This window comes from Scyliorhinus torazame, chromosome 3, assembly GCF_047496885.1.
Source record: "Scyliorhinus torazame isolate Kashiwa2021f chromosome 3, sScyTor2.1, whole genome shotgun sequence".
Classification (NCBI taxonomy): Eukaryota; Metazoa; Chordata; class Chondrichthyes; order Carcharhiniformes; family Scyliorhinidae; genus Scyliorhinus; species Scyliorhinus torazame.
The window spans coordinates 19,665,952-19,679,777 of record NC_092709.1 but is presented as its reverse complement, the minus strand read 5'-3'; the positions used below and the strand labels follow the sequence as shown (position 1 = coordinate 19,679,777).

General features: G+C 50.5%; 1 protein-coding gene and 1 long non-coding RNA gene across 3 annotated transcripts in view; one reads left to right on the top strand and one right to left on the bottom strand.

Annotated features, from left to right (window-relative positions):
* Positions 1 to 10,949, bottom strand: part of npnta (nephronectin a) — a 79,577-nt gene extending 68,628 nt beyond the window's left edge. The window contains exons 1-2 of one of the 2 annotated variants that reach the window (XM_072495357.1): positions 10,827 to 10,946; positions 1,849 to 1,899 (exon numbers count right to left, since the gene is read on the bottom strand). In XM_072495357.1, coding sequence (XP_072351458.1) covers positions 1,849 to 1,899; positions 10,827 to 10,908 — 133 coding nt within the window. In that variant the 5' untranslated portion in view covers positions 10,909 to 10,946. Of the gene's footprint in view, positions 1 to 1,848; positions 1,900 to 10,826 lie in introns of both variants that reach the window. The other variant, XM_072495358.1, reaches the window with a different exon arrangement.
* LOC140408326 (uncharacterized) overlaps positions 1 to 13,826 on the top strand; it is a 125,834-nt gene that overhangs the window by 82,652 nt on the left and 29,356 nt on the right. The gene's annotated exons all lie outside the window — the stretch shown is intronic.

Sequence of the window (13,826 nt, the reverse complement as noted above, 5' to 3'; positions counted from 1 at the left end):
ACAAACAAACCTCAAACTATTGAAAGGTTTGCATTTAGAAACTGGCCACTTACACAGCAGCTTCTGGCATCCTCTTGGACAATTCCCACATTTAACTTGCAGGCACTTCGCCCGGAACGATGAACAGTGCCCACTGAACCGCCCACGCGAGTGAATGGGCACAGATGCCCCGAACGTTACTGGGCACAGCAAACTCAATTTTTGAAATTAGGGAATCAGAGCTATTAAACAGCTCTGAATCTTTTTGTTGTCCAGGCTCTACTCTGGTGTATAGACCCCCTTTAGAGAGGGAGATGTCAGACACTGGCAGTAAAAGGTCACTAGCTGCCCCCCACTCCCCAACTCCCCAACGAAACTGAAAGAATTGTCAAGAAACTATTCAGCCTGTTGTGGCTTCATCTGCTCCTCTAGCTCTCCCCACATATCTGGTCGTGATCTGCCCTCAAAAAATTATTATAAGTCTTTCCAAATAATGATAGTCTGACCTTTTGCTCGACAATTCCTCAATAATAATAATAATAATAACAATCTTTATTGTCACATGTAGGCTTACATTGACACTGCAATGAAGTTACTGTGAAAATCCCCACTTCGCCACGTTCCGGCGCCTGTTCGGGTACACAGGGAGAATTCAGAATGTCCAATTCACCTAAAAAGCACGTCTTTCGGGATTTGTGGGAGGAAACCGGAGCACCCGGAGGAAACCCACGCAGACACGGGAGAACGTGCAGACTCCGCACAGACAGTGACCCAAGCCGGGAATGAAACCTGAGACCCTGGCATTCTGAAGCAACAGTGCTAATCACAATGCTACCATGCTGCATGTACGCTGTCCCATGCTTTTGAGAATAACATTAATTTCAAACAGTGTCGTAACTCACTGGTGACAAGACTGGTAGTGAGTTATTTTTGCATTGAAAATAAAAATGTATTTTCATGGGAACTAACGGGGGCAATCCAAGTTACTGTGTTCCCAGTTATATTTCAGTGTTGCACCTGGAATCAGAACATGCCCCCCTATAGCCTAGCAACCACCAGGAGACAGCAGCTGGGGCCAGGGATTACGAGCAGTGTTGACAGGGCAGCTACAAATAATATCCTGCTGTTGAGATGTCAGCATTCGTTTTAAATAATAAATGGTCACCCCATAAATGCAGGAAACCTGTGCAACCTTTTCCTAGTCTCACGTCTCTGAGAATATGTCAGAGGGAGCTCCGCGTCGGATAGTTGCTACTTTCCCCAGACCTGGAGAACAGATATTGACACCAAATAAGAAACATACCGTTGTTGTTGCGATTTATTGCCCACAAAAGAGGCCATCATCTCTCTGTTTACATCTCAACAGAAAGAAAAACTTGCTTTTATTTAGCACCTCGGGATATTGCAAAGCACTTCACACCCAAGGTACTTTTGAAGCGCCATTGTCGTTGAAATGTGGGGAACACTGCAGCCAATTTGTAAACAGCAAGATCCACAACATGGCAATGTGGTAATGACTAGATTACCTGTTTTAGTGATGTCTGCATGAGGGATAAATGTTGATAACTCCCCTGTTCTTCTTTGATAATCTGTCCTTATATGTTGACAGACCAGGGCCTCAAGTTTAACAACAAAAGACGGCACCTCTGGCAGTATAGCACACCATCAGTGCAGTTAGGGAGTATCTCTTGCCTGTTGTGCTGCAGCCCCTGTAATGGGACATGGGCCCCGCAAGCCTCTGACTCAATGGCAAGCGGACTAACACTGAGCCACGTCTGACACCGGTCATTGAGGTCACTCTATTCTTCACATACCCTGTCTTCAAGCCACGAGTTAACAAGATTATTGTAAGAAAGATGTTAAGCTAACCTTTCAGAGGGTACGTTACTCGACATATTCTCTGCATTAACGGGATGAAAGCTGGAAAACAAATATCCAGAGAATTCCAGACCCTTTTTAGGAGGCTGGCCTTGATTTTGTCAGCACGCCACTCGCACACACACACCCACATACAACATTGAAAACTCTCTGGTACACATAACATGGATCACAAAGGAATTGTTTTTGATGGTCAAAAACTACTCTGCAAACGCAGAATTAACCAATCATATTAATGAGCGCAGCACGTGAAATAGACATGTTTCTCTCCCCTTGGCCTGCCTCTCAATTCAGCCATTCATTGGTTTTCTTGGCAGGTCAGTCAGCATTTGCTGCAATTGCCTCTTCTTCACTGATTCACAGTGGTAATCACCCAGTCCAAAGGAGGCATTCACCACTATCCAGCTAGGATAAGTGCATTTGGCACCGTGAAATACGTCTTGATGAGGAACTCTAGCTTTGCAATTTATCAGCAAGCAAACAATATCAATTCATCCCAGTGCGCTGTAGAAGTCACCTCTGTTACCATCATCAGCTGGTACCCAAAGTTTCTTTTGCCTTCTAGAGTATTCTATAAGAATCTTATCGGGCAGCCTCACAGCACACATTGGAGAGAGGGCGAAAAAGGTTCACAAGAATGGTTCCAGGGATGAGAAACTTCTGTGATGAGGATGGATTGGAGAGTTACTCCTTGGAGAGAAGGTGGCGAAGAGGAGATTTGATAGAGGTGTTCGAAACCATGAGGGGGCTGGACAGAGTAGAGAAACCGTACCCCCTCGTATAAGGAACAAGAACGAGAGGGGCACAGATTTAAGGTGATTTGCAAAAGAAGCAAACGTGATGTGAGGGGAAAACCTTTCCACACAGCGAGTGGTTGGGTCTGGAATGCACGGCCTGGAAATGTGGTGGAGGCAGGTCAGCAGGCGCTGGATGATTATTGGAATAGAAACAATGTGCAGGGGTACGGGGTACTGTCGCAAGTATGAGGTTACTGTGAAAAGCCCCCAGTCGCCACATTCCGGCGCCTGTTCGGGTAAGCTGGTACGGGAATTGAACCCGCGCTGCTGGTCATATTCTGCATTACAAACCAGCTGTCTAGCCCACCGAGCTAAACCAGACAGGGGAATGGCGCTAAGTCACAATGCTCGTTTGGATGGGCCACATGGCCTCCTTGTGCGCCGTAACAATTCTGTGATTCTTCGACATAAAATTAAAGGTTAGAGCAAGTAAATTAAGTCAATTATATTATTGGGCTACATTTGATAAAAGGAAGAATTTGGATTTCTAAAAACGGAGAAGCCAGACCTTGAAATTGGCAAGACACCCGATGACGAAGCTTTGTGTCTGAAAGTAGAACATTGGCATTAATTGCGTTCGTACAGGATAGTTATTGTGCTTCTTATTACAGCTCCAATTTGAGTGGGAAAATTAAGTTATACCTTGCTATGTGCAGAGAGCTCAGAGAGCTAATCCTCTCAATGATCTGAACCTTCAGCTGTTCCTGACGATGAGAAATGGATGTTTACACACATAGGTCTGTGATAGGGGCAATGCACAAATACAAGGGGCAAGCACGGGCACGTGGGGCTAATTGGGTTGCTCCTTCAAAGAGCAAGCAGGGATTCAATGGAACAATGGCCCCCTAGTATGATGCTATGGTGCATTTTTTTTTTAATTTAGAGAACCCAATTCTTCTTTTTCCAATGAAGGGGCAATTTAGCGTGGCCAGTCCACCTAGCCTGCACATCTTTGGGTTGTGGGGCTGAGACCCACGCAGATAACAGGGGAAAATGTGCAAACTCCACACGGACAGTGACCCGGGGCCAGGATCAAACCTGGGTCCTCAGTGTCGTGAGGCAGCAGTGCTAACCACTGTGCCACCGTGTTGCCCATGATTGATTCTATGATACATAACTCCTCGTTGCTGCTGGGTATGTGAGTGAGGCAGAGCTTTAGGGCCATGGGAGCTGTTTGGCGAAATGCTGATACAATGATAGCGAAATTGATGGGATTTAAACGTGTTGCATAATACCCCTCCCCCTTCCCCAGCCTCTTAAACTACCTTCTTGCTGGGGGTATTAGGGTTTTATCATTCGCTAGTGACTGCAGAATTACCAGCAGTGGACAGTGAAATTAACAAAAATGCAATTAGTTTAGATCTATTGGGAATTCCCATTCCTGAGGATGAGAAATGGGGGTTTGACACACACACACACACACACACACACACATCTCTGAGGTGGCAGGGCAAGTTGATAAGGTTAAACGCTAATTACTCCGGATGCTGGAAGCTGAAACAAAAACCGAAGACGCTGGGCAATCTCAGCGGATCTGGCAGCGTCTGTGGAGAGGGAATGGAGCTAACGTTCCGAGCCTGGATGACTCTGTCGGAGTTTTGACAAATAGTCACCCAGGCTCGAAACTTTAGCTCCGTTCTCTCTCCACAGCCGCTGTCAGACCTGCTGAGATTGTCCAGCAGTTTCTGAAGTTCATAAGGTGGGCTGGACTCGAGGCAGAGACAACAAAAGCAAGGAGCTACGCTAAATCTTTTTACAAGACTGGTTAATACTCGTCTGGAGTACTGTGCAGAGATTATTTACTACAGCGGGGCCGGGGATGAGGGCCTTCTCTTATGGGAAAAGAGTAAAGAAGCTGGCTTTGTTCTCCTTAATAGAGAGAAGGTGAAAGAGAAATGTAATTGAGGTGTTCACATTCGGAAAGGCTTTGATAGAGTAGACAGGGATAAGCTGTTTTCACTGGCAGGGTGAGGGGGGGACAGTTAGCCAAAGATCACGGGTTTAATGTAATTGGCAAAAGAACTAGAGGAAAGCTGAGAAGATGTTTTTTTTAATGCAATGAGTTATGACGTGGAATGTACTGCCTGAAATGTTGGTGGAGGCAAGTTAAATAATGACTTTCAAAAAGGAATTGGATGAGTATTTGAAAAGGGAGGGGGGGAAATGGGGGAAGAGCAAGAGGAGTGGGACCAATTGGACTGCTCTTTCAAAGCGCCACCACTGGTTCGAGGGGCCGAATGGTCTCCTTCTGTGCGGTAACATTCAATGGCTACTCCGCAACTTGTTCACTGCTCCCTCCAAATTTCCGAGGACTTTACCCACACCCTACGAGGATTGGCCAGGCGATCACCCGACCCTGGGGCAGGCTCTCTGGCAACACCGGCTCTCTCACTTCTCGTCTTGCTCATTTCCAAATAAATTTAGGGTACCCGATTATTTTTTTTCAATCAAGGGGCAATTTAGCGTGGCCAATCCACCTACCCTGCGCATCTTTGGGTTGTGGGGGGTGAGACCCACGCAGACACGGGGAGAATGTGCAAATTCCACACGGCCAGTGACCCAGGGCCGGGATCGAAGCCGGGTCCTCGGTGGCATGAGGCAACAGTGCTAACCACAGCGCCACCCTGCCGCCCCTCGTGCTCTTTTTTTTCATATATAAGAGTGCTGAAACCCAACGCCATAATCCTCAACTGGACCAACTGGTAACCCCCCCCCCCCTGTTCTCCCTGCCCAAAGGTGGACTGTGGAGAACCCGCCCCCTGCTGCCAAGGAAGTAAATTACAACCTAAGCTCACCAGCAGGGGGGTGCTGACTGTGGGAGGCAGATGCTGTGGGCTCTGGCTACAGGACAGCCACGAATGGCCTTTCTCTCTCCTCGCGTGGAGGAATTAACACGCGCTCGGGATCAGTGTCCCCGAGCCAGGCTCTCTATCCTGCCCGATTTAATTCAGGCCACTTCTTTCCGGAATACTGAGAGATGCATTAAAAAAAATATATATATATATAATTTATAACTCGTTTTAACAACCTGGAATACATTCAAGGCGACAAGAGCATTATGCATTTTAGTTAAAGAGTCAACAACGATCGCCAAGGTTTTGCAGGATTGCAGAGGTCCAAGCGTGCAAAAAGAAAAGCTCAGCAGGATAGAAATGCTCCCCACATACCCAAAGCCAGGCAAGCAAGAAGTGCAAACTTTGGCCTCGGCTTCGCGCCAGAAGCGATTAATGTTGTCTAAAAGCCATTCACGTTCGAGAGCCCCGGCAGCAATGTGTAAACTCTTCACCTGTCGTGGCCAATGGGGAAATCGGCCCCTGATCCCAGTGTCCCCGGGCAGATGGGCAAACTCTCCTGGTGATATGTTAATGTTGATTGGCCTTTGGTGCTTTGTCTAACAGTTTCACTGGCTTCACATTATATCCCCAGTCGAAGCCCGGGCTCTATCTAAACTCCCAGCTGTTGCCAGGGGCAGTGCAAAGAAGGACACACCGAGGGGTGGGTCACGTTAACTTTGCTGCTAACGCGGCTTGCATTTCTTGCCATATAAATGATTGAGGGGTGATCTGATCGATAGTGCACCGACAAACATACCGATTAGGAGCAGGGACTCAATCCTGATCAGTCTTTCAATAAGATCAGAGCTAATCTGGGTGGTGCAGTGGTTAGCACTGCCACTCCATCCCAGGACCCGGGTTCGATCTCGGCCCCGGGTCACTGTCTGTCTGGAGTTTGCTCATTCTCCCACCCCCGCAACCCAAAATAATAAGCAGGGTAGGAGGATTGGCCACGCTAAATTGTCCCTGCATTGGAAAAAAATAATTGGGTACTCTAAATTTATATTAAAAAGATCATGGCGGATTAATTCGTCAATGTGCACATAGAAAAAGTCATTTCGCCGCCTCAGTTATGTCTCTGTTAATCCTCTAGACTCAGCTCCAGGCTAATCTTCCACATTCTACCCTCCATAAACAGGAAGTCATCCAAATCTCTGCTCCCCATGTCTTTATTCGCAACAAGTGCCATTCACCTATCATCCCTGTGTTCGCCGACCTACATCAACTCCCAGTCAATCAATGTCTTGATTTTAAAATTTTCATCCTTGTTTTCAAATCCCTCTGTGGCCTTGCCTCTCTCTGTTGTCGTTCAGTAGGTCTTATTTACGTATTCGTAGTCTTAGGTTTAGCTTAGTTTGCCTGACAGCTGCTTCGCGATGCAGAGCAAGGCCAACAGAGTGGGTTCAATTCCCATGCCGGCTGAGGATGCCCCGCCTTCTCAACCTTGCCCCTCGCCTGAGGTGTGGTGACCCTCAGGTTAAATCACCACCAGTCAGCTCTCCCCCCTCAAAGGGGAAAGCAGACGGGGGTCATCTGGGACTATGGTGACTTTACTCGTCTTAGGTACTTCAAGAAGCCCTAAACTCTGGAATTTCCCCTTACACTTCTCCGTTTCTTTATCTCGTTATCCAATGTTAAGACGCTCCTTAAAACCTACCTGTTTGACCAGGCTTTTGGTCTTTGGACCTAATACTTCCTTAAGTGGTTCGGTGTCTCTGTCTTATAGTGTTCCTGTGAAGATGCTTGGGTTGTTTTATTGCATTAGTGGTTTTTTAAAAAATTCCAATTAAGGGGCAATTTAGCGCGGCCAATCCACCTACCCTGCACATCTTTGGGGGTGAGACCCACGCAGACACAGGGAGAATGTGCAAACTCCACACGGACAGTGACCCGGGTCCAGGATGGAAACCGAGTCCTCGGCGCCTTGAGGCAGCACTGTGCCACCGTTCCGTCCCTTATTGCATTAAAGCTGCTATATAATTATAACTTGCTGATGGGGAAATCATGAAGTGGGTGCAATCTTAAAATAAAAACTAGGGCCATTCAGCATCGAAAGCAAGAAGCAATGTTTCACAAAGGGTAACAGGAATGTGGAACGCTCTCCCCCAAAAGGGGGGATGCTAATGGCCAAGTGGAGACTGAGATGGTTTTTATTGTCCTGGGGCTATTTGGCAAAGTTGGGGAAGTGGATTTGAGGTGTAGATCAGCTGTGATCTAATTAACTAGTGGAACAGGTTCATTGGGCTGAATGTTCCTAATGTTACAATATCACCAGGATCATCAGTGTGCAGGCACCCAGCCCCAGGTCTGTGCAGACGACCCAGCTCTGTGCAAACCCCCACCCCCCCCCCCACCCCCCCACCCCCGCAGTAATAATAAACGCCGTGGGAGTTCTCTGTCCAAAGTCATTTAGATGATATTTACTACTGTGTACATGTCCCTCAGTGTCAACAGTGTGTGCCATAGTCACTTTGATCATCTGCTGTTTAATAAACTCTCTGATTGTTTAAGAGTTATTGCTGTGTTTATAGCTCCAGATCTGTACATCAGCCACAGCCAGCACCATACTAAAGTCTCATTTGCAATGGACAGTGACCCTGCAAGCTGCATATAATACACCCCCAATAATTACCCAGTGATATAACTGTTGGCATTTTGAAGACACAACTTAATACAGTTGGTAATTCTTAAATGCCCAAGTTGTATAAAAACCCTTAAAGTGTGTAAAATCCCAAACCAGCTGTGTGTAAAAGCCCAATTGTGACTAGAAACCCTTGAGTAGCTTTGTGCAAAACTCCTGACTGTGTGTAACAGCCCTGGGTGCATTTATCAGCCTCAACTATGTGCACAATAACATCACTTGCATTTCAGAGCATCAGCTGAATGTATAAAAGCCCTGCTGTGAGTATAATAGCCCCTGCTGTGAGTATAAAGCCCTGCTGTGAGTATAAAGCCCTGCTGTGAGTATAAAAGCCCTGCTGTGAGTATAAAAGCCCTGCTGTGAGTATAAAAGCCTCTGCTGTGAGTATAAAAGCCCTGCTGTGAGTATAAAAGCCCTGCTGTGAGTATAAAAGCCTCTGCTGTGAGTATAAAAGCCCTGCTGTGAGTATAAAAGCCCTGCTGTGAGTATAAAAGCCCCTGCTGTGAGTATAAAAGCCCCTGCTGTGAGTATAAAAGCCCTGCTGTGAGTATAAAAGCCCCTGCTGTGAGTATAAAAGCCCTGCTGTGAGTATAAAAGCCCTGCTGTGAGTATAAAAGCCCTGCTGTGAGTATAATAGCCCTGCTGTGAGTATAAAAGCCCCTGCTGTGAGTATAATAGCCCTGCTGTGAGTATAAAAGCCCTGCTGTGAGTATAATAGCCCTGCTGTGAGTATAAAAGCCGCTGCTGTGAGTATAAAAGCCCTGCTGTGAGTATAAAAGCCCTGCTGTGAGTATAAAAGCCCTGCTGTGAGTATAAAAGCCCCTGCTGTGAGTATAAAAGCCCTGCTGTGAGTATAATAGCCCTGCTGTGAGTATAAAAGCCCCTGCTGTGAGTATAAAAGCCCCTGCTGTGAGTATAAAAGCCCCTGCTGTGAGTATAAAAGCCCTGCTGTGAGTATAAAAGCCCTGCTGTGAGTATAATAGCCCTGTGAGTATAAAAGCCCTGCTGTGAGTATAATAGCCCTGCTGTGAGTATAAAAGCCCTGCTGTGAGTATAAAAGCCCTGCTGTGAGTATAAAAGCCCTGCTGTGAGTATAAAAGCCCTGCTGTGAGTATAAAAGCCCTGCTGTGAGTATAAAAGCCCTGCTGTGAGTATAATAGCCCTGCTGTGAGTATAATAGCCCTGCTGTGAGTATAAAAGCCCTGCTGTGAGTATAAAAGCCCTGCTGTGAGTATAAAAGCCCCTGCTGTGAGTATAATAGCCCCTACTGTGAGTATAAAAGCCCTGCTGTGAGTATAAAAGCCCTGCTGTGAGTATAAAAGCCCCTGCTGTGAGTATAATAGCCCCTACTGTGAGTATAAAAGCCCTGCTGTGAGTATAAAAGCCCTGCTGTGAGTATAAAGCCCCTGCTGTGAGTATAAAGCCCCTGCTGTGAGTATAAAAGCCCTGCTGTGAGTATAAAGCCCCTGCTGTGAGTATAAAAGCCCTGCTGTGAGTATAAAAGCCCCTGCTGTGAGTATAAAGCCCTGCTGTGAGTATAAAAGCCCTGCTGTGAGTATAAAAGCCCTGCTGTGAGTATAAAAGCCCTGCTGTGAGTATAAAAGCCCTGCTGTGAGTATAAAAGCCCTGCTGTGAGTATAAAAGCCCTGCTGTGAGTATAAAGCCCTGCTGTGAGTATAAAAGCCCTGCTGTGAGTATAAAAGCCCCTGCTGTGAGTATAATAGCCCTGCTGTGAGTATAAAAGCCCTGCTGTGAGTATAAAAGCCCTGCTGTGAGTATAAAAGCCCTGCTGTGAGTATAATAGCCCTGCTGTGAGTATAATAGCCCTGCTGTGAGTATAAAAGCCCTGCTGTGAGTATAAAAGCCCTGCTGTGAGTATAAAAGCCCTGCTGTGAGTATAAAAGCCCCTGCTGTGAGTATAATAGCCCCTACTGTGAGTATAAAAGCCCTGCTGTGAGTATAAAAGCCCCTGCTGTGAGTATAATAGCCCTGCTGTGAGTATAAAAGCCCTGCTGTGAGTATAAAAGCCCCTGCTGTGAGTATAAAGCCCTGCTGTGAGTATAAAGCCCTGCTGTGAGTATAAAGCCCTGCTGTGAGTATAAAAGCCCTGCTGTGAGTATAAAAGCCCCTGCTGTGAGTATAAAGCCCCTGCTGTGAGTATAAAGCCCCTGCTGTGAGTATAAAGCCCCTGCTGTGAGTATAAACCCCTGCTGTGAGTATAATAGCCCCTGCTGTGTGTATAATAGCCCCTGCTGTGAGTATAAAAGCCCCTGCTGTGAGTATAAAAGCCCTGCTGTGAGTATAAAAGCCCCTGCTGTGAGTATAATAGCCCTGCTGTGAGTATAAAAGCCCTGCTGTGAGTATAAAAGCCCTGCTGTGAGTATAAAAGCCCTGCTGTGAGTATAATAGCCCTGCTGTGAGTATAATAGCCCCTGCTGTGAGTATAATAGCCCCTGCTGTGAGTATAATAGCCCCTGCTGTGAGTATAAAAGCCCTGCTGTGAGTATAAAAGCCCTGCTGTGAGTATAAAAGCCCTGCTGTGAGTATAAAAGCCCTGCTGTGAGTATAATAGCCCTGCTGTGAGTATAAAAGCCCCTGCTGTGAGTATAAAAGCCCTAGCTCTATTTAATAGCCCCAGCAGTATTTAAAAGCCCGAGTTGTGTGTAGAAGCTCATGCTCTCAGGTTGTGGTACTCACGCTGACACTGTCCCCAGGGCCGTCGGTTCCATCCCCAGCAGCAGTCCATCCGAATCCCGTAGCGACACATGCCTCCTAGCATAGACCTGCGCTTGCGGTGCCTGAACAGAAAACAAGGTCAGAACCATGAGAGAGGGAGAGGAACAGATACAAACAAAACCATTGCGCGCAATGAAGTTAAGGGTGTGGAGGATGCAGGTTCCTAGCTCCATCTGTACCAATTCTGCAAACATTTTGAGGGGGTTTAATGGAATAAATAAGCAGAAACGATTTCCACTGGCATGATGGTTGGTAAAGATAATATTTGGGATTATTGGGTTGGGAAGGGGAGGGAAGTAAAGTGTTTTAGGCAGAGAGGTGTTGTGACCTTGGATGTACTGCCTGTAAGGAAGGTGCAAAAAACCCAACAGAACTTTCAAAAGTAATCACAACTGGCTGGCAGAGTGGGGGATAACTGGGTGGGGGGTGAAAGCTGGGTGGGGGATAACTGGGTGGGGGGTGAAAGCTGGGTGGGGGGGGGTGAAAGCTGGGTGGGGGGGGGTGAAAGCTGGGTGGGGGGGGTGAAAGCTGGGTGGGGGGGTGAAAGCTGGGTGGGGGATAGCTGGGTGGGGGGGGGGGGGTGATAGCTGGGTGGAGGGGGTGATAGCTGGGTGGGGGAGGGGTGATAGCTGGGTGGGGGAGGGGGGATAGCTGGGTGGGGGAGGGGGGATAGCTGGGTGGGGGAGGGGGGATAACTGGGTGGGGGGGGATAACTGGGTGGGGGGGATAACTGGGTGGGGGGTGAAAGCTGGGTGGGGGATAACTGGGTGGGGGATAACTGGGTGGGGGGTGAAAGCTGGGTGGAGGGGGTGAAAGCTAGGTGGGGGTGGGGGATAGCTGGGTGGAGGGGGTGATAGCTGGGTGGGGGAGGGGGGATAGCTGGGTGGGGGAGGGGGGATAACTGGGTGGGGGAGGGGGATAACTGGGTGGGGGGGTGATAGCTGGGTGGGGGAGGGGGGATAGCTGGGTGGGGGAGGGGGGATAGCTGGGTGGGGAGGGGGGATAGCTGGGTGGGGGAGGGGGATAACTGGGTGGGGGTGGGGGAGGGGGATAACTGGGTGGGGGTGGGGGAGGGGGATAACTGGGTGGGGGTGGGGGATAGCTGGCTGGGGAGGGGGGGATAGCTGGGTGGGGAGGGGGGATAGCTGGGTGGGGAGGGGGGATAGCTGGGTGGGGGGTGATAGCTGGGTGGGGGTGGGGGATAGCTGGGTGGGGGTGGGGGATAGCTGGCTGGGGAGGGGGGATAGCTGGGTGGGGGAGGGGGGATAGCTGGGTGGGGGAGGGGCGATAGCTGGATGGGGGTGGGATAGTCTGGTGGGGAGGGGGGATAGTCTGGTGGGGAGGGGGGATAGTCTGGTGGGGAGGGGGGATAGTCTGGTGGGGAGGGGGAATAGCTGGGTGGGGGAGGGGAATAGCTGGGTGGGGGAGGGGAATAGCTGGGTGGGGGAGGGGGATAACTGGGTGGGGGTGATAGCTGGCTGGGGAGGGGGGGATAGCTGGCTGGGAGGGGGGGATAGCTGGGTGGGGAGGGGGGATAGCTGGGTGGGGAGGGGGGATAGCTGGGTGGGGAGGGGGGATAGCTGGGTGGGGAGGGGGGATAGCTGGGTGGGGAGGGGGGATAGCTGGGTGGGGGGTGATAGCTGGCTGGGTGGGGGGTGATAGCTGGCTGGGGAGGGGGGATAGCTGGCTGGGGAGGGGGGATAGCTGGCTGGGGGAGGGGCAATAGCTGGGTGGGGGAGGGGCAATAGCTGGGTGGGGGAGGGGCGATAGCTGGGTGAGGGAGGGGCGATAGCTGGATGGGGGTGGGATAGTCTGGTGGGGAAGGGGAATAGCTGGGTGGGGGAGGGGGGATAGCTGGGTGAGGGAGGGGGATAGCTGGGTGGGGGAGGGGGGATGGCTGGGTGGGGGAGGGGGGATGGCTGGGTGGGGGAGGGGGGATGGCTGGGTGGGGGAGGGGGATGGCTGGGTGGGGGAGGGGGGATGGCTGGGTGGGGGAGGGGGGATGGCTGGGTGGGGGAGGGGGGATGGCTGGGTGGGGGAGGGGGGATAGCTGGGTGGGGGAGGGGGGATAGCTGGGTGGGGGAGGGGGGATAGCTGGGTGGGGGAGGGGGGATAGCTGGGTGGGGGAGGGGGATAGCTGGGTGGGGGAGGGGGATAGCTGGGTGGGGAGGGGGATAGCTGGGTGGGGTAGGGGCATAGCTGGGTGGGGAGGGGGATAGCTGGGTGGGGGAGGAGGATAGCTGGGTGGGGGAGGGGGATAACTGGGTGGGGTGGGGATAGCTGGGTGGGGGTTGGGAGATAGCTGGGTGGGGGAGGGGGGATAGCTGGGTGGGGGAGGGGGGATAGCTGGGTGGGGGAGGGGGGATAGCTGGGTGGGGGGTGAGGGCAATAGCTGGATGGTGGGGCGGGGGATAGCTAGGTGGGGAGATAGCTGAGTGGGGGTGGGAGATAGCTGAGTGAGGGGGCGGGAGATAGCTAGGTGGGGGAGCGGGGGATAGCTGGGTGGGGAGGTTAGCGGGGGGGGGGGGAATAGCTGGGTGGGGGCAGAGGGAAAGTTGGGTGGGGGATGTTATGGAATCCTGGCGATGGACGGAGCTCAGGTATAGAAGTCATTATACTTTGGAAAAGGTAGAGGGGTCTGTTCCTATGACTGGGAAGAGGCGGCACGCTGTCGAATAGCCTCCTGCTTTGCTGCGTGGTTTTAACGGGCGGGGGCGGGTTGAATTGCGGAGTGAAAGGTGGCAGCAGTCAGCTCCTTCTGACACTTGTTGTGCAGAGTGCAGGCAGCGCCTGGCCGGGCTGGGGCCCCAGGCGCTTGAAGATCCGCTCCACAATGTGGGTGACACAAAGCCCAAGCGCAGAGCCAAGCGGTTGCCCCAGCCTCTGACATTTATGGCAGCGATCTGAGATCCGGCGCAGCTTTTATCCGAGGCTGTGTCACTCATTTATCCGCCTCGATTA